This window comes from Elaeis guineensis, chromosome 2 (assembly GCF_000442705.2).
Source record: "Elaeis guineensis isolate ETL-2024a chromosome 2, EG11, whole genome shotgun sequence".
Classification (NCBI taxonomy): domain Eukaryota; kingdom Viridiplantae; phylum Streptophyta; class Magnoliopsida; order Arecales; family Arecaceae; genus Elaeis; species Elaeis guineensis.
The window spans coordinates 107,754,052-107,775,129 of record NC_025994.2 but is presented as its reverse complement, the minus strand read 5'-3'; the positions used below and the strand labels follow the sequence as shown (position 1 = coordinate 107,775,129).

At 41.1% G+C, this 21,078-nt stretch overlaps 1 protein-coding gene across 1 annotated transcript; it reads right to left on the bottom strand.

The window, feature by feature from the left end:
• Positions 1-803: 803 nt before the first annotated feature.
• Positions 804-19,427, bottom strand: LOC105047565 (uncharacterized). The gene is given in 7 exon segments (XM_073252601.1): positions 804-1,111; positions 10,995-11,075; positions 11,578-11,656; positions 11,658-12,136; positions 12,249-12,462; positions 14,276-14,529; positions 19,067-19,427. Coding segments are annotated over 6 exon segments (1,104 nt in total). The 5' UTR covers positions 19,095-19,427; the 3' UTR covers positions 804-1,111; positions 10,995-11,025.
• Positions 19,428-21,078: the final 1,651 nt, after the last annotated feature.

Genomic DNA, 21,078 nt, shown 5'->3' with positions numbered 1-21,078 from the left:
TACTTTGATTTAATTCATATTATTTTAAAAGAAATTAATTTATAAATTTAAAAATTTGAAAATAAATTTTGAAAAACTAAATTTGAATTATTTTATTTTAATTAATATTTTATATTTAAACTGATGCACCTTGTATGTTTATTTTATAGTATATTTTAAAGATTAAATGACTAATTGGTAAAACCCATATTGCTTACTGAACTGTTTAGCTCACGACGAATTTCTATTATTTTTACAAATTCAAAGATCTAGTTTGATCCAAAAATTTAATATAAAAAAATAAATTAGTAAAAAATTTTGACATTTTATTTTAAATTAAAATTTAATTACAAAATTATAAAATTTTATTTTATAAAATATTTAATTTAATTAATTAAAATAAAATTAAATCATAAATTATTTAAATTTTATTTCACTGTGATGCATTGATATCATAATAAGATATCTTGCATATTTTTTTAAAAAAAAATTTATGAATATACAATGGTTGCCATAACCTCCGACTTATAATTTTGGATCGTGACACCAACGGATATAAACATAATTGCAAAAGACAACTAACATAGTGACAAAATCCTAATAACACAATGAAACTTTTTCTGCTTTCAATCCACTCTATTGTCCCACGTTCCTAAATCTCAGCTGTCAGAAAGCAGCAGGAAAATACTCACGTAAAATATCCACACGCTGTAATGACTTCCCCTCTTACATCTAGATTCCATGCAACACTGCCGTCGGTTTGTCACATCAACAAATGCGCTGGTCTAGTTTTATTTTTCTACATAGAGACACAACGAACCAAAGACCAAGGAAAGCAGTTGGCTCCAAATATGATAGGTGTCACCAAATCAAACAGCACTGTAACATCTCAACCGGTATCAGGTTATACTGTCAGGGGTTAAGAAACAAACTTACATAAGCCAACCAGAAAAGTATTTCCACTAGGCCACCCCCACCAGAGAGAATTGTTAGCGTACATCTGACCACTCCGTTCAGTATGTGAAAACCAGAACTCATTGTCATCCTTTTCGTTTTCTATCGAAGAAGCAGCACTCATTGTCATCACTTTGCAACACACACTCAGCACTACACGGGTGGAGTTGATGACAGCCTGTTACAATGATGAGTAACTTGTCAGTCCCTACTCTGTCTAAAGATCTTTTTAACTTAAATAGACTAAACAATATTGGAGAGGGCGAAGAAGAGAGATATTAAAAGCGTATCCGCTAAAGATGACTAGCTACAATAACAAATAAGCAGCTACTGCAGTACCACAAGGGCAATTCATGACAGATGAAGCCGATCACACCAGCATATGTAACATAATTCAAATTGAATAACACTATTGAAAAGAGCAACAAATATTTGCCACTACTGAATGTAAAATGACGATATTTAAGTTCAAGAAATCCAAAAATCCAAAGGTACATTTCCCAGGCTAACCAGAAAAGAGCTCTTGAGCAGACAAGCCTGATAGGTGATGGCAAACAGAGAAACGCACCGATTATCCAATTGGTGGGGAAAATGCCTACACACTGGCAACTTCCTGGCCTCAAGTGAGGTGGCTGCCCAAACGCCTGGGTTGGCGCCCATACAGGTGCCTGGTCATATATGGGCTGTCATCTATGGGAAAGCCTTGTCATTTGTTCATTTAAGACATTAAATTTGATGAGTAATTCTCTATCTTTTTTTTTTTTTTTTGGGTAAATCAGATTGTTCATACAAGTCTAATATGAATACATGCAAAAAAGTGAATACATGCAAAGAAGTAAAAAATAAGAATATCCTTAAAAGCCAAACAAAGATCCCTAATATCAGTCCATATAGTCTCTTTAGTATGCTCTACCACATAAGAAGCCATCCAGTCAGCAGCATTGTTGGCCTCATGGTATACATGACGAATCTCAATGGAGAGACAGCTCCCCGCCATGCAGTAAATATCATGAATAAGAAGATGCACCACCGCTAAAGGCGGTTGCCTATGTAACCAGGCTACCACCGTGGCGGAGTCCCCTCAATCACTAGTCTCTCTGCTCCAAGCCTCAATCTAGCAAAGGTAATGCCTACAGCTCTGCCGTTGGAACCGTGCTGCCGATGAGGTGACATCCGCCAGTAGCCAAAAAACTAAAGTCCAGGCCGTGAATCACAAATCCCACATCCCTCTGCTATCTCTGACACTGCCATCAAAGTTGACCTTAAGATAACCTAGGGATGGGGGCTCCCATATGATGAACACCAGTTGGGGCACTGCCGGAGCAACCAAGGAGTCCCAAATGTCCCAAGTGGCCAAGGTCAAACCGATTGATATACAATGCATGACCTCCATAGTCTGGAGTAACGTCCTCTCAAAGTGAGTCTCGCTAGCTGCCATACCTCCTCGAATATGCCCCTGTTGTTCCTAGCCGACTAGATGTGGTAGGTGATGCAAGCCGCCTGAATGCCCATGGCCCTAGACGAGTCACTCGATGCTCCTATGGAGAGCCTCTAAGAAAGATAGAGTTGGCCCCATAGGAAATGGTCATAGTAAGAAGTCCGGCCATCCTCCACACTTGTCAAGCTTGAGGGCACCGAAAGAGGATGTGATCAACGGTCTCCTCCGTAACGCAAGGACAGGTTGTCAGGAGCTCCATGCCTCTAGCCCGCAGCACAGCTCTGGTTGAAAGACGGCACCAAGCCACCTTCCAAATGAACAGATGGACTCTTGGATCGATATGCAACCTCCAAATCCATGCCCTATCCAATCTTTTGGTCGAGGGCCCCTTGTATGCCTTGTACAAATCCCTGATCACCACTCTCGGGATGTAGGTCGATCCACACACCCTCACATCTAGGCTGGCATGTACTGACAGCACAATAGAAAGCATCCTCTCGATCAAATCAGTGCCAAAGAGGTGGGTCACTAAACCAACGTACCACCCACTCCCTCTCGACTAGAACAACTCACAAATGCACCTTGACTCGATGGTCTCCATGTTTATGAAGGTAAGCCATCTGCTCAAGGGCAACTTAGCAATCCACAAATCTCACAGGATTTTGATCATCTGTCCATCACCCACAAGCCATGTGATTCGGTCCAAGACTGTCTGAGCCCGAGAACAAATCTCCTTCCACACAAAGGAGCTGCGCCAAGCTAGCTGGATATCATCGCCAAGGAATTAGGAACTGCACTAGACCCTCGTCATCACACTCCAAAGACATCCGACTATTATAAAAATCTAGCAGTGTCTGGCAATCAATGCCTCGCATCTCGCCGCAAGAGACTAGACACCAAGACCCCCATCCCTAGTGGGTTGACAAATCAAGTCCCATGCCAAAAGGTGAACACCTCTGCCTCAATGAGACCCCCATAAGAAACTTCTAAAATACTGCTCACACCTCAACATGGTCTTTGGCAATATAGTGTGTGACATCAAGTAGATCAACACATAGCTGAGCATCGATCTCACCAATGTGACCCTACCCAACATAGAGAAGCATCCGACCTACCAGCCCTCCAACTAACCCCGAATCGCCTCCTCAATCCCAGTACACTCCACCCTTCAAAGCCTGCGCCCAGTGATTAGGACCCCGAGATAATGACAGGATCCAATGTGCTCCACAATCCCTAGCCTCTCTTGGATGACCTGCCTCAAATGGCTCTTGATCTTCAGACTGAAATACAAAGCTGATTTCAGTAGGTTCACCTTTTACCCGAATGCCCTCCAGTACTCCAAAATCAATCGAAAACACGCCGCATTCCGAGCAGTGGCCCAACCTACCAAGAGGCAATCATCTGCAAAAAGATGCAAAATCGACCAAGCTCCCAATGCATGCTCATGGGGGTCGAGGTCCCGTGCCATGGTAGCTGCCTGCAATGCCTTGGACGAAGCATCAGTACAAGGTATAAAAGGGTAGGAGAATAAGGGATAACCTTAGCGAAGGCCAACTATTGATTGGAAATAGTCGATCGAAGTGTTGTTAATCAAGAGTGCAAAGAAAGTTGACCGAACACAGTCGATAATCCATCTGATCCATTGTCCATGAAATCCAAAACTCTCCAATGTGTGCACTAGAAACTGTCAGCCGATGCGATCATATGCTCTCTCCATGTCAAACTTAATGACCATGAGACTGCGTCAAACTGAGACCATCTATAAATTATGCATGAACTACGGACCTGATGATCGAAAACATCTGGAACCAGCTGACTGTACCGAAGGCCCTGTCAATATGGTCCCAAATCCTTGCTCCACCCTGATGGTTGTCGCACCAGATAAATCTCGGGCCAGAGAAATCCAAGTCAACCAGATCATTCATCTGGATGAATTCACGAAATTCTCTAGCCTCGATGATGTCAGCAAAGGGCGTGCCTCTCCTCTTCTCCTGAATACTGTCAATGCAATTAAAATCCCCTGCCACCAGCGAGCGAATATCTTGATCAATCAAACTCGCCATCTCACTCCACACCACATGCCTCTCCCTATAATCTGTACTCGCATAGACACTAGATAAAAGCCAAGGAGGATTATTATTCTCATATAGAACAATGATCACAAGCTGGTCACAATTATGGAAAACATCCATATTCACACCCCCATTCATCCAAGCCACAATCATACCCCGAGATAGCCCACCAGACTCAATTGCATAGTCCCTAAGTTCTCAGAAATCTCCGCCTGGCACAGATGAGGTTGTTCCCTGACAAACAGCTTTCAAACAGTACACAGAGCTCTGAATTGTGAAGGTAGATAAGTCTTCGAAAAGTAGACATGATGGTTTCCTAGCCCCTCGATTATTCCACATTAACACCTTCATGGATAACAGATCAATGGTGAGATGCCGGGTCTCCACTCACCCCAGCACGATCCTTAGAGACTGTGTCCAGCTCCTTCGCGGAACAAGCATTGAAACCAGTCCGATCAACATCCAAAGTGGCTTTCAATTTAGCCATTACCTGCTCTTGGCCCTTTTGCAATTGACAACCTGACCTACCACTAGCCAAGCCCTCGCCCTTAGCCATCTTCCCTATGCCATCCAGGGTTCTCCTTGGAATGCTCTCCCCACCTACCTCCAGCCATGAGGGTGGTCTTTGGGGCCCAAGGTCACTGCCAACAATGCCACCAACCTCACCTGTGGGTAGTGAGCCCACGACCAGCCACAGCTCCAAGACACCATCCTTCAGCTCCTTCCGACGGCTGGTGGAAATAACACCCACCACCGATCCACCTCCCTCCAGTCAGCCATTGCCCTTCACATCCTCCTCTGACCTGGTCACTTTCCATCGACATCTGAATTCCGTCGTCACCTCCTTGCCTTCCATGATCAACATGACCCACTATGGGATCCCAAATGCCACCCAATCCAGATGAATGACTGATCCAGGCCCCTCCAGACCCAACTCACACCCGGGCCTAGCATCTCCTTGGCCTTATGGGCCTTCAATAGGCTTCTGGCCTGTCTTAGTTTGGAGGAACCTGCCTCACTCATCACAGTATCGCATGCGCTTGGACCACCCTCCTGGCTCAAGCCAGCCCCCTCCGTTGGGCCACGATCCATGAGTTGAAAAGGCCGATCTAGCCCTTAGCTTCGACTCCGTTGAGCTCACTCACTTGAGTTCCAACCTAGTTATCCTTTTATCAGGTGATTTATGCCGAGCCGCCTTGATTAATTTTTGCCATCTGTCCAAGTCGAATGATGACTTAGTTGAACCCAATTTTTTCTTCAACAAACTCGACATGGAGAAGGACGAGTTAGGGTTAAATGACTCAACCTCCTTCCTCGGCTTCAATCCAACTCTAGGAGCCCGCGGCTGCCAAATCCGAGCCGTGACAATCCAGGGACCCGAACGCGATCGACCGTCGAGCTCCTAAGCACTGACCCCTCGGATGATAATTTTTTTCGATTCGATGAATATCCGATCTGATCTGAACGGGATGGATTTTATCCGATCCGATTAAGAGGCGGGATAGGTATGGATTTTACAAAACATATCCGAAATGAGTTCAGGTCGGATACGAGCAATGGTATGCCCTGCCCCCAACCCACCTCGATAATACTCTTATTTAAAAAATTTAAATCTCTCTCATTTACATCAAAATCTGCCCCCTCTCATTTATATCAAAACCCCCGCCGCCCCCGCCCAACCCCCACTCCACCAGATGACCTGACCACCTCAACATCCAAGCAGCACTACGACAGCCCGACGGGTCCCCACTCCCCTCTCTCATTTACATCAAAACCCGCCCCCCCCACCAGATGACTCAGGCCATCCTAACATCCAAGTGGTGCTGCAACAGCCCAACAGGTAGTGGGTCCCCACTCCCCCATCACTAGCAGCTACCGATAAGTCCCCACCCCTAGAGGCGACAGCTCGACAGCTAGGGTTTCGACAAAACCCTAGCCATTGTCTAAGCTTCCCTATTCGACAGCTCCAAGCCTCCCACCCGACTAAGACTCCTAAGGACCGAAAAAAACAGAGGAAACATCGGAAAAAAATAGGAAAAATCAACCAAAACAAAAGAAAGATGGAAAAGTTAAAAGATAAGACCTTTTCCCACATAGATTGATCTTTTTTTTTTCTTTTTGCTTCTTTTTCTTCTCATTTCACTCTTTTTCAGAGATCTATGGAAAAGGAGAGCCCCTGAGGGAGATTGAAGAGGTTTTTAGGTTCTAATTGAGATTTTTTCTCGAGCATATGAAATTTTGTGCGAGTTGTGGCGGTGTGAGTTGGTCCCTTGAGGTTTGGAGAGCTTAATCTTGGTGGAAGCATAATATTTTATAGGGTTTGGGGATGGTCGTATAGGGCGACAGTGTAAATGGGGAACAAAGAAGGGCGAAATGAAAGATCGATTCGAATAACCCAACCCAACCTGACCCGTCCTTGGAGCCTGACCCAACCCAACGTGAGACAGGTACATGGTGGATACGGATATGATTTTTTTTGGATGCGGGGGGTATGGATATCGATCGATCCGACCAATATCCGATCTGTTGCCACCCCTACTGACCCCGCCATCCTCCATTTGGGCCTCCGATGTCTTCTCCATCATTAGTTCCACCCCCAACCTTCAATCAATCTCACTGACATCCACGAAATTGACCAGCTGCAATGGGCAATTGCTACCATCTGAGCTCACTTTCGTTTGGGAAAAATGACACTCATCGTCTATGTGCCCCAATCGACTGCAAAGATAGCACATTGCCAGGATATTCTCGTAAATGAAGGGTCGCCAGAACACCCCTTTCTGCCCCCTGATCAAGACTTCAGGTTTCCATGGCATCGTCGCGTCGTGACTCGCATCCGAGCATAATCGATCTTTCGAAGTTGACCGGTGAAGTCATCAGTGGCAAATGGCTCCCCGACCTCCAATGCGATGCCCAAGATCTTTGATTCCTTCCAATACTCGATCGGCAACTCCAGCAGTCGGAGCCACACCGTCGTATAGATAACCACTCTAGCTCCAGGCATGAAGTCAACCACCCATGGTTCCATCGCCAATAGTTGGCTAGTGACAAACCAAGGCCTGCCAGAGAAGGCAGCGCTGCAATCCAAGCGGACCGAAAGCGAGGAGATGATCCTCCACTAGCACAAATATGTCAAGGTCATATTCAAGCTCCCCCTTCTCTTTCACCTCCTTCGCCACCCATTCGAGAGGTACCCTTCAGCCTAAGCTCCGGATAATGACTGCTACATCCTTCCATTCCTTCCTTGAAGCTTCCATCTCCTCCTTCGGAAACTCCAATACCTTAGTGAAGTAGTGTTGAAGCCTCTCCACCTCCTTAGTAATCTTGTGGGAAGTCCAGACCGGCTGCCACGGACTATCCTGTGCCACCTTCGCCCAAGATAGGTTCTCTTCACCAGAGCCCACGGACGACCGGCCTCCACCACTAGTCACGTTCCTCCCCTCCATTTCCACCGCCTATGAGTTGTTTGACAGAATGCCGCACAGATTGCACCAAATTTAAAGCAACTATCTCACCATTGCACTAATGCGAGCTCGATGTTGACTAATTATCTATTCAAGGAAAAAGTACTTAATTGAAGAGATAAAGAGTAATTCAATCTAAGATTCATTATTGCACAGTTGACAATCGGACTGAAAACGGTTCGGTTTTAAGTGATTTTTTAAAACCGAACTGACATTTCAGTTTAAGAAGTTCCTAAAATCAAATATTTGACTAAACACAATCGGTTTCTTCAGTTCGATTTTGTATCGGTTCGATTTGTTCATGTAGCTTTTTCAAGTATTTGAACGGTTTTTCGATTTAAGCGAGTTGGTCGATTGATTTCTATTTTTTGTTCTTTTATTATGATCTATAATCAAGTCAAATTTTATCTAAGTTGGATTGAAATAGGATCAAATCAATATTTTAAATTCTTAATTCACATAAAGTATATAGCCCAACTTTGAATATACATATAACATAAGTGTATATACAAATATATAAAGCATCTAATATAGGTGTATATATAAATATATAAAATGACGGTATTTTAATTTTAGCTTATCAGTTCGGTTCGGTTTTAACAGAACATATAAATCAATAAACTAATAACCAAACCAAAATATTGGTTTTTCTGTTTTATTCAACAGAACCGAACCAGTTAAACCGCCAAACCGCCATATTTGGTTCGGTTCGGTTCGGGTTGGATGGTTTAAGCGGTTTAATCAAAATTTACACCCCTAGTTAACAACCTTCCTTTATCAATATGATATCTTTGATATGCTTTTTATGAACTATATACAACTCTACAGACGAATGATACAATTTTTGTAACCTGTACAGAATTCTTTTACCCCAAAACCTGCCTGGTGTTGCAGGCATTTTGCCTAGACCTTTAATGGGCTCATTCCTAGGACCACCTAAGCGATTTGACAACCTTGCAACACTATAATCAAACCATGGGATCCTGTTACAATGATGAGTACCCAGTCACCCTCTGCTTAAATAAAGTCCAAACATATTGAGCTTAAATCCGTTTATCAAGATCAGGCAAGCACAAGAACAAAAGGTAAATTTTGAAACCAACTAGAAGAGGTGACTTGGCTAGCTTCAACAGCAAATTAACAACAATGTTGCCACAAAGTTTTGAATTGACAGCAATTTATGACCTATAATGGGCATCCAATAATTGAAAGGTAAGTCACACAAGCATATGAGTGATACACTAACTTGAAATACGAACAATTAACATTCTAAACTTCATGAAGGTCGCCAAAGTAAGGCATAAAGCTAACAGAAATGCTTGGTACTCAGTCATCAGTTAAAACATCAGTTGGAGATATGACTTAAATCATATGGGCAAGAAAAACAAGCCTGGACATAACTATGAAACTGATGAATGCATAAATCTGAAAGCTCAGCATCAAAAACTTAATCTCCAACACTTTTTTTCGGGTATGTTGTCTTGACTCAATTTTAGCAGTAAAGAAGTTTCCTCAGGGAATGTGTTGGAGAAATTAGACTGTCATACAATGAAAATCAGTTGAATCAATTCAACAATTTGCCGCAGAAAGGAAAAGGGTTAATCTTAAGCTATAAAGCACCATGAGAACTCATGTTCAATTTTAAGCTATATAGCAAGGAATTCCGTGATGTTTTGAAGTCTTAGCCTTGTCTTATCCCACAAACAATTGTCAGGTTATTGTCAATACCTTGGGTAAAAGCGATGCTCCTGCATGGTGGGCAAGTCAAGAAAAATCATAAACCGATTGTGAAGATCCAAAAATACCAAAAGTTTATCATGAAGTCATTGTCAAAAATTCAATAATTAAATCAAGTCTAATTATTTTTTAAATAAAGTTGAGTTTTATCTATTAAGACAGCTGAATATGATGCTTGATAAAATACAACAGAAAAATGAGGTTTATGATTAGGTTTGTGGATGATGGATTTACAAAGCATGTGGAACAAAAAAGAACGCAGCAGTCATTATAATCCAAGTGCTAAATTTTATATTTAAAAGCTAGCGAGGTCATGGTCCAACCTGGTAAGCCAAGAAGAATCAATAATCAAAAGGTAAGGTCTATGTACTCATACATGGGAAAAGAGGATGCATAGCTTCATTTTTGCTTGCATTTACGAGAATCTTTCACCAAATGGAAGCACCAGCATGACATCCTATGGAATGGAGCAACTAAGGAAACATTGAATTAAATTAAGCCATTATGAGCTTAAGGCAAATCATCATGCAGTGTTAAGGCTTAAACTCTGGTGACTATCAGAAACTGCACGGATGCCAAATCACCCTAAAAAGTTTGGCATTCCTTCACATATGAATCCTTCCCTAGATAGCCTCCTTGTACAACACTGACATCAAAGACCTCCGTATATGTCTCCATCACATTGGAACTCTCCTGCATAATGGTCTTTCTATTTCTATTTTATGTTGAACTTTAAGTAGCATTTTCGATTCTTATCTTAGGAAGCTTATAACTTATCTAGTCATGAAGAAGTTTTGGCATTTGACTAAGGAAATTTGATAAGAGTCTGATCTTAGTTATCAAAAGGATTAATTATCTGAAATTAGTAATGTTGTGCAAGGTCTATAGCACCAGTTTCAGTACCCATAATGGTACCCAATAGGCATACTGTTAGTACCATCCTGGTTTTGGTACCGAGTACCAACAATCAGTAAAAAGGATGTACCAAGTATGCATTTGGTTTCTCACCAGTACAAGGTACTGAAAACCATGATTTGGTTAATTGCATGTTTTTCTACTTCCTTTATTCATGGATAGAAACTGTACTAAGATTTATCTATCAGGTTCAGACTCTAAAAAGGGAATAATTTCTTCTGTGACAACATCTTATATAGGTCTGATAAAGACTCAAACCAACTTTTCTTCCATCATGAAGAACATGCTCGTCGAGGTTGTATGCATTCTAAAGTTTTCAATAAGAAATTCAGCATTTCTCAAACCCAGCACATACAAGTCCCCCACCCCCTCCAAAAAAAGAAACAAAGAAACGAAAAGAAAAAAAAAAGGTTTACTTGGCATGAAGTTGCTTACTTCTTGATGTATGTTTGATTCACCAAGTTTCTTACTTTAGTCCCTTGCTGCTTGTTTTATCATTTTTTCCATATCCTTGGTCTGAAATTCAAGTTAACAATGGAATTCAAGTTAACAATGAAGCATTACTGGCAAAACAGCAGATGGCTCAATTCTGTTACATCTCTTTGAGTAAGAAAATAATTTTAAGTGGCAATCAGTCACAACAGACCATAGTTGACTTAAATTGCTGTAATGAAAACTGACATGTGAAAGCATCAAAATATACCATCCCCATTCATTAGACAAACTATTTGCTCTTCCAAAACTTGTATTTATAAAACATGAAATAAAAAGCTGAATTATTTCTACAACTGATGAAAGGAAACAAATCTCTTCCAAGAGTGGATTATTATCCTCAGTTATTGTTATAAAATTTATGAATGGTATAAGTAGATTATCTTGTTTGGACTGTGTAATTACCTGTTAAACAAAACTGGTTAAAAACTAAATGTCAACCAAAGACAGAAGAATCAGAGTCATGCATCAGTATAAAAGAAACAAATAAAGTTACTAATGCAAGCATAGATTATATAATACATACAGTTCAGTCCGTGCTTTCTTGTGTTGATGTCCCCCCTTCTGCTTCTTCCTCGAGCGCTTTCTCTGGCTACGAGGAACCCCATATTGAGCATCATAGGATTGCATAGATGGCCCAGCCAGATCATTCACTTGGTTTTGTTCAGCTTGATAAGATGCATCAGATGACTCGAACAACCTACTCTTTAATCCCGAAGGCAGACCGCCTTGTGCAAGAACTGGTGGTGATGTGTTGTTTCCAATTGGCCCAAAACTTTGTTCACATGGATATTCTTCTTTAGGTTTCTTAGCTTCAAGAAGTGATTTTGTCTCTGCAGCAGCAGGAAGATGCCCCAAGAGCAATTGCTTCTGATTTGCAACACCGGCTAAGTCATCATTTGCTGAGGTAGCCTGAATTTCTTTTCCTTTCACAGCACTGCTGTTAGAGTCATTCCTTGCCTGCTGTCCTGAGGCCACATGTCCCAGAGGCAATAAATATGAGTCACTGTTCTTTTGTATTGCAGCATACAATTTACCCTTGGATTTTACAATTTGAGACATAATAGTCCTTGTATCAGAGTAAGCTGCAAATCATTACAAATGATTAAAGAGCTTCTTCTACAAGTAACTCTATGACTTCTCAATACATGCTCTAAATTAACCAGGTATAAATCAAGTAAGCATAATATAGAGAACCTAAGATGGACTGAATAACAGCACGTGCAGCAATCTGTTCTGCTTCCTTCTTGCTTCTTCCTGCAGCACCTGTGTAAGTTTTTCCATCAAAAACCAAAGATGATATAAAAGAAGGAAGCAGCACCCTTTTTAATTGAGATGTTGTATATGTAGGCTTCTCTACACTCATCTTCACTGCATACTCGTGAAGGATAGACTTGCAGAATGTAGTATCCTGAAAAGTGGTAGATAAGGTCAGATGTTTTAATATATATAATCTTTCAGAAGACGAAATTTATGCTATTAAAAAAAAAAATCAGAAACTCAAACATGATGTCATGAATAACACAAAAGCAAAGTCATTATCAGTACCATCATTATCAAGTATTTCTTCAAGAACACAATTAGCATTTTTTATGCACAAACTAGTAAGTTTACATAGAACCATAAATAATGGTTAGGTGGTATATTGTGATGCTCAAAAAATATTATGGGTTAAATATTTGTCATGACTAATGACAATACTGATTACAGCTGAGAAAGACACCTCAAAATAGTGGTGAATGTCACAATAATAAAAGTAGAAATAGTTGCATTCAGTTATAGCTGAATAAAAGATTATGAAGCTCCAAACTAAAAGTCTACAGTATTAGGGGCTAATTTCAAGCAGTTCCAGAGCTATATCAATTAGTTTTTAGTATGAAAATAAAGTGGGTAGAGTGGCTTATCTTGCCCTTCAAAATGGTAACAAGTTGTATTGCTTTATTGAGAAATTAACTCGCAACGTTCTCCTTTTTAAGTAATGCAATGCTGGAGATAATATAGCGGTGCAAATGAATTGAGCTTGCATATAAGCTACTCAAGCTTCAACTCAAGTCCAAGCTCAACTTGATTCGGCTATTATTGAGCTCAAGTAGCTTGAATAGGCTTTCAAGTCGAGCCCGAGTAACAAGATACTCAGCTCGAAAGCTCGTGAGTGTATTCAAGTTTATATATATTTTTAATAATATTATTTTTAATTTATAATATATACTTATTATTAGTAGACTAAGGCTCAAACTCAAGCTCGAGCATAGCTTTGTTGATATTCAACTCGGATCGATCAATCTTGAGTCAAGTTTCGAGCTCGAGTATTTTAAATCGAGTAGAGCTCGAGCTTCTAACTACTTCAAGCTGCAAATGGGTTGGGTTGACCCATTATCCGATCCAATCTGACCCGCATAGACCCAACCGAACCATTTTAAAGGACTCGTGGATCCGAGTCGGGTTCTAAAATAGGATCCGTTTCATTTTCCGGATCGGATCCATTTCATTGGGGTTATCATTTATATTCCACGATTTTGATTCTTTTTGTTGGATAATCTTAAATCATCCAAACCTTATTGTGCTTTATGAGCAACATACTGAATTCACAAACAAACGCATCACTTAGCAAAACAATCACAAAAAAGGAACAACACATTTCTTAATCTCCTTAGTGCATGACAATATAATTAAAGAATAAAAGGAAGGCTTAAATGTCTCAATAAAATATATTAGGATATGACATCTCTTGCATCATTTTTTTCAATGATCAATTGATCTGCAAATGTCCTATAAAGCATAGTGGTTATGATTTATATTCCAAGATTTTCATGCTTTCTGCTGGGTAATCTTAAAGTTACCTACATGGAACATATATGCCTGCCTAACCCTTAATTTGCATTATGACCAACATAATGAATTCACAAACAAATGCACAACTTAGCAAAACAATAACAAAGAAGGAACAAAAATATTCTTAAACTTCTTAGTAGATGAATATATAATTAATGAATAAAAAGTAGGCTTAGATGTCTCACAATAATATTATAGCAGGTCTTTTTGTTTTAGCTCTCTTGTTTTCTTTACAAGTATCAGAACAAAATAAGAAACAAATAACTAAAATTGCAAGACAGTGGTATCAATTTTTGAAGTATGGACATACAGACACCAAAAAACATTTGGAAGAGTAACAATGTTGCAAGGACAAATTTAAATGAAACCATGATTAGATACATGCAACATACTGCATGAATTAGGGGAATTCCTTCATCCTTTATCTTCCTAGATATGCCTTCAAGAGCCAGTTTTGCCACATCTTGCTCTGCTTCTTTTCGATGAGGAAATGTACGAGACGATATGAATGTCACTCCATCTATCAGAACAGTAGATCTGAATTGCGGTGCATGTGGATGCCCTTCATTAACAGTTTGATATATTGGCAAAGGTATGGATGACCTTTGAGCATATTCTTGTAAGCGATTTTTATGCATGAATTGCTCTGCCGATACATGAAGATCGAAATTAAATTAATCAAAACAATAAATATCCATTCAATTAATTGAGATCGCTCAACCGTGTCTATAACAAAGAAAAGCTATAACATTTACACGAAACTAAAATTAGTGCAGCATGTATTTCCTTTTCATTTATAAAGAATCAAATTCAAATTACATAGTCAAAAACAAAAAAAGAACCAAAAAGATAATCTGATCATATTTATAAAAAAAATCAAGAAAACCACAAGAATATTAGTCAACTCCTGCCCTACTCAAATATATAATATTCCACCATTTTACCTCCAGCAACAACAATATACAATCAACCCTTAGAAAAATCCACCTCAATAAGACCATGCCAGCTTGGCATTATTTGAGAATACCTATCACAAACAAAGATTTTAAAGTAGATTTAAAAAATATTTGCAAGTTATTTATGAAATTAACCAGACAAACCAACAAATTAACATTATAATTTCTTTCACGCAAGAATTGCAAAATAAGCAAGCTGAGAAAACAAACCAATAATCTTCTGCAGCATTGATTTTGCTAATAAAAATGGAAGCAAAAGTTACTATCCTGCTATCCCGTAGAAATGGTCACAGTTATTAACTTAAATCAGTACTGCCTGCTGATAATCATGAAACACAATGCTCTGAACAATGAGAGGGTGAAAACAACACCCGACATCAGTAATAATAAAAACCAGGTGATCTCCCATATACTCCATCAGTAGAGCAATTAAACAGAGGAGGTTAAGCCAGTCAATTTAGACTGGTTAGATTTGCCATTCAGAATCTAATTTTTCATGACATATATAACTTCTGCTCAACTAAATTAAACGTCCCACAGGACTCTTGGAACTTTCTCATAGTAAACTTCTGGAAAATCCTTGGTTAACTAATTATCTTAGTTTATATAGTCCTAGCCAAGGTTCGTGAAACTGTCCCGAACCAGACGGTTCAGGATGTTCTAAGCCGTACCGGCAACAAATCAAGACTGTTCGGACAGGTAAATCGAAATACCAAATGATGGATAGGGAAAGAGAGGGAGAGAAAGAGAGAGGAGAGGAGGGAGAGATGGGACAAGGCCACCGGAGGCTAACAGTGCCCCGTTGAGGCCATCGGAGGGCCGCAGAGGCCTCCACAGCTCGGTGTCGTCTGATAGAACGTTTAAACAAGAGAGAAAGAAAGAGAGGGGAAGCAACGATATCGGAGGGTCGTGCAACTGACGGAGAAGCTAGCGAAGGATGCCGAGTGGCCGCTGTGGCTACTGGACGGTGCAAAACGCACAGGTGGAGCCGCAGCTGTAGAATAGGGGCAACCACCCATGTTTCCTCATCGCATTTTTTTAAAAACGTCTATGAATAGTGAAGCCGGCAAATTTTTTAAAAAAAAAGTTAAAAACAGTGAAGCCCGTAATGGATTTGCCAGCTTCACCGTAATCCAGATTTAAAAAAAAAAAACTAATGAAACAGGGGCAATCGCTCCTATTTCACGCCCATGGCACCGCAGGCATCGATTGCATCGTCCGATGACCACGACGGCCAATTGGAGGCCATTCGACGGCTTCCCCTCCCTCCTTTTAGTGAAGCCGATAAATCCATTGTCGGCTTCACTGTAATCTGAATTTTAAAAAAAAACTGATGAAATAAAATGATCGTCCCTATTTCACGCCCACGGCACTGCAAACGTCGATTGCACTGTCCGGCGGCAACCTCTCCGATAACTTCTCCTCCTGCCTTTTCTTTCTTTCTCCCCCTCTCTCTTTCTCTCTTTTCCTCCTCCCCGGTTCCCTTCTCTTCTGTGTCGGTTCACACCAGTCTAGTCCAGTACAGACCCGTACCGCCGGCCGGCCAACACAGATCCCGATTCCGATTCCGCCTTCTTTGATCCTAATACTAATAATGATAGGTGATCTACAGACAATTTAATTTTCAGAGTTTTAGTAGAAATCAGTGATACAACTGCATACTTCCTATGATCCCATTCTTCGCCCTTATACAACTTCACCCTTAGGCAGCAGAACTCTTTACACCATGGTATAACATGAGTCAAATGATATACTGTTATTGAGTAGCTAGTGATATTAGTTACAAGACCTACTAGTAGGGCCCATGACCCAGAATATTAAGGCACAGATTGGATCAGATTAGTATTGAAGTGTGCTGAACCAATATTTTGATGATATTATTCAGCACCTCATGATTAAAGATAAGTTATTCAAATCAGAGTACTGTTCTGCAGGCTGCTTCAAAACCCTTCACATTCAGACGTAGATCAAATCCCAAATGATACAATATTAAAAAAGCCATATCAACAGTTCCTGCGAAAAAGCAGTTCAACCAGAGGATCAAGATATCAAAAATTGGATGTTGATCTTTGTCAAATTCTTTAAAAGGTTTTTCTTCAAATATCATACATCTAAAGAGGCCCAGCTCAAATAACTAGTCTGGAGAAAATGATCAAAAGCTTATTGCATGTTCATGTTTCGTTCTGGAAACTATGTGCGTCTTAAACAAAGATTTTATCAGTGTTATTTTATCAACAAATTTTTAAATTGAACCATTCCTAAGTATCAAATCAGATATATGGTATGATATTTATGCTCTTAATTGAATTGACTGTACCTTAGTTCATAAAATAGCAGTACAAGTAGCGTCTTGGAAATTTGTTCACCAAAGGCTGATGTAGAATTTATGATTGTGGATGAACTATCAAAAGGTCTTCCAATTGGCAAGAATCTGTCCAAAAAAACTTTCATATATAATAGCAAAAGGTATTGATCCTTTTTTTTTCTTTTACTATGCCCAGATAAAGTAATTTCTCCCATCAAATAAGTAGTTCTATTTGGCATGTTCATACACCCGGCAGCTGCAAGAGAAATTCTATTTAGGATGATGTCATTCACTTATCCGGTACATGAGCCAATGTCTACTGTGCTTTCATGAATAAACCAGCACAAGACCCTAGATGACATGCCATGGCACCATCTGTTATTATAAGGATTTGCATTAGGAATATTTCATGCAAGAAAATACTATCCAATAAGTTATTTATTGTTTAAATTTCAAAAAGAATTACATCTGAACATCAGGTACAAAGAAGTAACTCTGAAAATTACTTGCTCGAAGTGTCGAATTCACTTAATAGATGTCACTCATGATAGCACATTTGGGTATGATGACTTTTCAAATGAATTAGCATGCATGGAAACTCGGAAGTCAAGGAAATCAAGAATCAGCAATTTACTTTGATTGAAGTTCAACTGATCATTTTGATTTAGTGGGAGTCATCAAATTTGACAAGACAAAATAAAAAGAGTTTTTTTGGACAAGCTCAACCAAACAAAAAAAAAAAGATATACATTAGATGGTATGCTAATGTAATGAGAGCCTCAGAAGTCCCGCTAATAAATGGTTTATGATAATCACAGACAATAAAAGGGGTCCATTGATAACAACTTTATTGGTGTGGCAAGAAATGAACTGAAGAAACTCAGAATATGGCATATAATACAACCATATAAAAGTATAAAGTATGACAAGATATCCACACATAAACCAATTAAAGGACAATGTAGCGTGCGTGTGTGTGTGTGTGTGTTTATGCAAACATGCGTGGAGCGGAAACCTGCAATGAACATGCCTCAACAAAGTGCCTTTCTTTCACTTAGAAAATTAGGACCGGAAAAAAAAGACTCATAATTGATAAGGAGAGAGAACTCAAAAAACCCCGAGTCCAAACCCGGAGCAGGGGTGTCCACCCTGCTGCCAACCGAGAAAGTAGCCTTGCCCTTGGTAAACTGGCAAGGGGTGCACCAGATCGCACAAAGGAGACTCAAATCAAAGTATCCAAATTAAATATATGATATACATTATAGCAGATATACAAGGAGAAACAAATAAGAAAGAAAACCTAATGATAGAAACATATTTTAAGGAGAAAAGGAGAGAAGAACTGTAGCCCAAAAGAGAGAGAGAGATAGGTAATCAAGAATTCATTAAGATAACAACGTCCGGGCAATCTTCAAACAATCTTGTGAAAAGACATAGAGCTCTACTCCGACTGGCAAGCACAAAATTCCTTTATTCCAAGCATTGTGATTTACTCAAGAAACAACAAATAATACAGGTCACAACCACATGACTACCACCACATTGAACAAAAGAAAAAAGAACGCTCACACTCGGTTCACAACGTCAAATCGTGCAGCATTAAACTCAATAAACAGCAGTGTCACTTCCACGATAACCTCTCATCAACAACACTTCATTAAAATCACAAGAACCACACATTTATCACATATTTTTCAAATGCCAGCTATCTTGAGTGCATTGAACAACGTACAAACAGAAACTTCTAGGGGAAAAAAATACAAGCAGAAAGCCAGATAATAGATGAAATAACCAAAAGAAAGCAGAAAGAATACGAGTGAGCTCTGGAAACAAAGAAAAAGAGATCAAAAACAGCCGATGGGAAGGAGGAAAACAAGAATCCATCTACCAGATCGAAGTGGAGAACGTTTGGAGGTGCTTACCGGGGTTCGGTCGCGCCGCGACCTCCATCTGTGGGATGGCTGGAAGAGAGCAAAGATAAAAAGGGATCGGGGAAAGAGAGGAAAGAGAAAGAAGGGGGTTAAGGGGTTGGGATCGCTGTTCTTGGATCCTAGAGGAAGGGAAACAGATAGCGGCGTGTCAGAGAGAAGAGTCCACCGTTCTCCCCCACAAGAGGAGGAACTGTAGGAGGCTCACGCCGGCGGGGAACTAGGACGGAAGGCGGCCGCCGCGAGGACGCCTAGAAACGCCGACATCTACAATGGGACAAACAGATAAACAATACGTCTGACGCCGTTAATGTACACGACGCTTGGACTATCAGGGGCTGGAGTTACGAGGACTTTTTAGGGTTTTGGTGATAAAAAACGGAGCCTAGACCTTTCAGGAGCGGGAAGGGGAAATTGATATCTCAACATGGATAATGATCATTTTCGTCTCTTTATTAAATTATTTTTTGTATTAGTACGCTAATGCAACGGTGCTAATCACACAAAAGAGAGGATGCGATAATAGCAATTTGGCAACGGTGTAAAGAATAATAACAAGAAATTATTCCTCCTTGGACTAACCGAAATACTTGTAATGAACATAGCGCAAAAGTAATTTACTATAGAAAAAAATTATGGGGGTATCCCTTTAAGTTTAGATGAAAAATATTTTGATCTCCAATTTATAATTTTTTCAATTAGATCCTACAATTTATTTATCAATACAATATGGCCCAATCATTTACTTATCTACGAGGGTTATTGATAGAAGGAAGCTGCTTTTCTTTTTTTTTTTTGGATAAAAATGGATAGTCACACTATTCTAATGCGAGAGCACTCCAAATGATCAAGATCAAAATATCCCGCAGGTCTGATGGACAGACATCTCCTGGCCTCCAAATTCAATCCTCCGAATACTCCGTCACAAAGACAGCAACCTAGTGTACTGCACTGTTTGCCTTCCGATAGACGTGCTTAATAGACGACGTAGCGAAATAACTAAGGAAAGTCCAAATGTCACAGATCAATGGATGAGCCTTCTACTACCCCAAGCCATCCTGGATCCAGATAGTGAAGGGCACTGGGTCGTGCTTGACACGGTCCGACCCAAGCCCACTGGGTCTAAGGCTAAACAGGCCATGTCAAGCACGACACGATTAGCATCAGGCTCCAGTCCGGCACGATCCTAGGCTCGGTGGGTGGCGGACTGTGCCTGGTATGGTCTGTTGGCCCGTGGGCCTCTTTTTAAAAAAAAAAATTACAAACGAGCTGTGCCAGGCACGATCCGTTTCTGGCCATTACAAACTGTACTAGGCACGGACCGTTTTGGTCCGTTACGGGCGTGGGGTGTGGGCACAGCAATCAGGGGAGGGCAGAGAGGGTTTCGGGGGGACGGCTTTGGCGCAGACGGACGCTGGGGCCCGAGGGGAGAGGAGGGAGGGTGGTGGTCGTGTGGAGCTGGAGGTGGATGGCGGGTGCGACACGGACGGGGGTGAGGCAAGGCCGCGGCAGGTGCGGCACAGATAGCCACGACGGGTGCCTCACAAGGGGAGAGGGAGGGGAGGGTGGAGGGGGTTCCGAGGGGGCCGGCTTTGGTGCAGACGGATGTCGAGACCCGAGGAGAGGGGAGGGGAGGGATGGTGGTGGTCACGTAGAGCTGGAAGCGGACAGCGGGTGCAGCACAGATGACGGTGGGGCGAGGTTGCAGCAAGTGCGGCACGGATGAATACCCCCCCTCGAAACCCCCTCTGCCCTCCATCGGCCGCTGCGCCCGCACCCCATACCCCAAACTGACTATGCCAAATGGCCTGTTTCAAAGGGACCGAGCTGGCATGTGGGCCGTGCCATGCCTAGCCAATGGGACATGCCGGTCTAGACCCTTATGGGCCGTGTCGGGCCTGGGCCGTGGGTCAAAAAACTCCAGCTCGGCCCGACCCCCCTCTTATAGGCCGTGCCAAGCACGGCACGGTACTGTAGCTGATGGGACGTGCCTGACACGGTCCGTC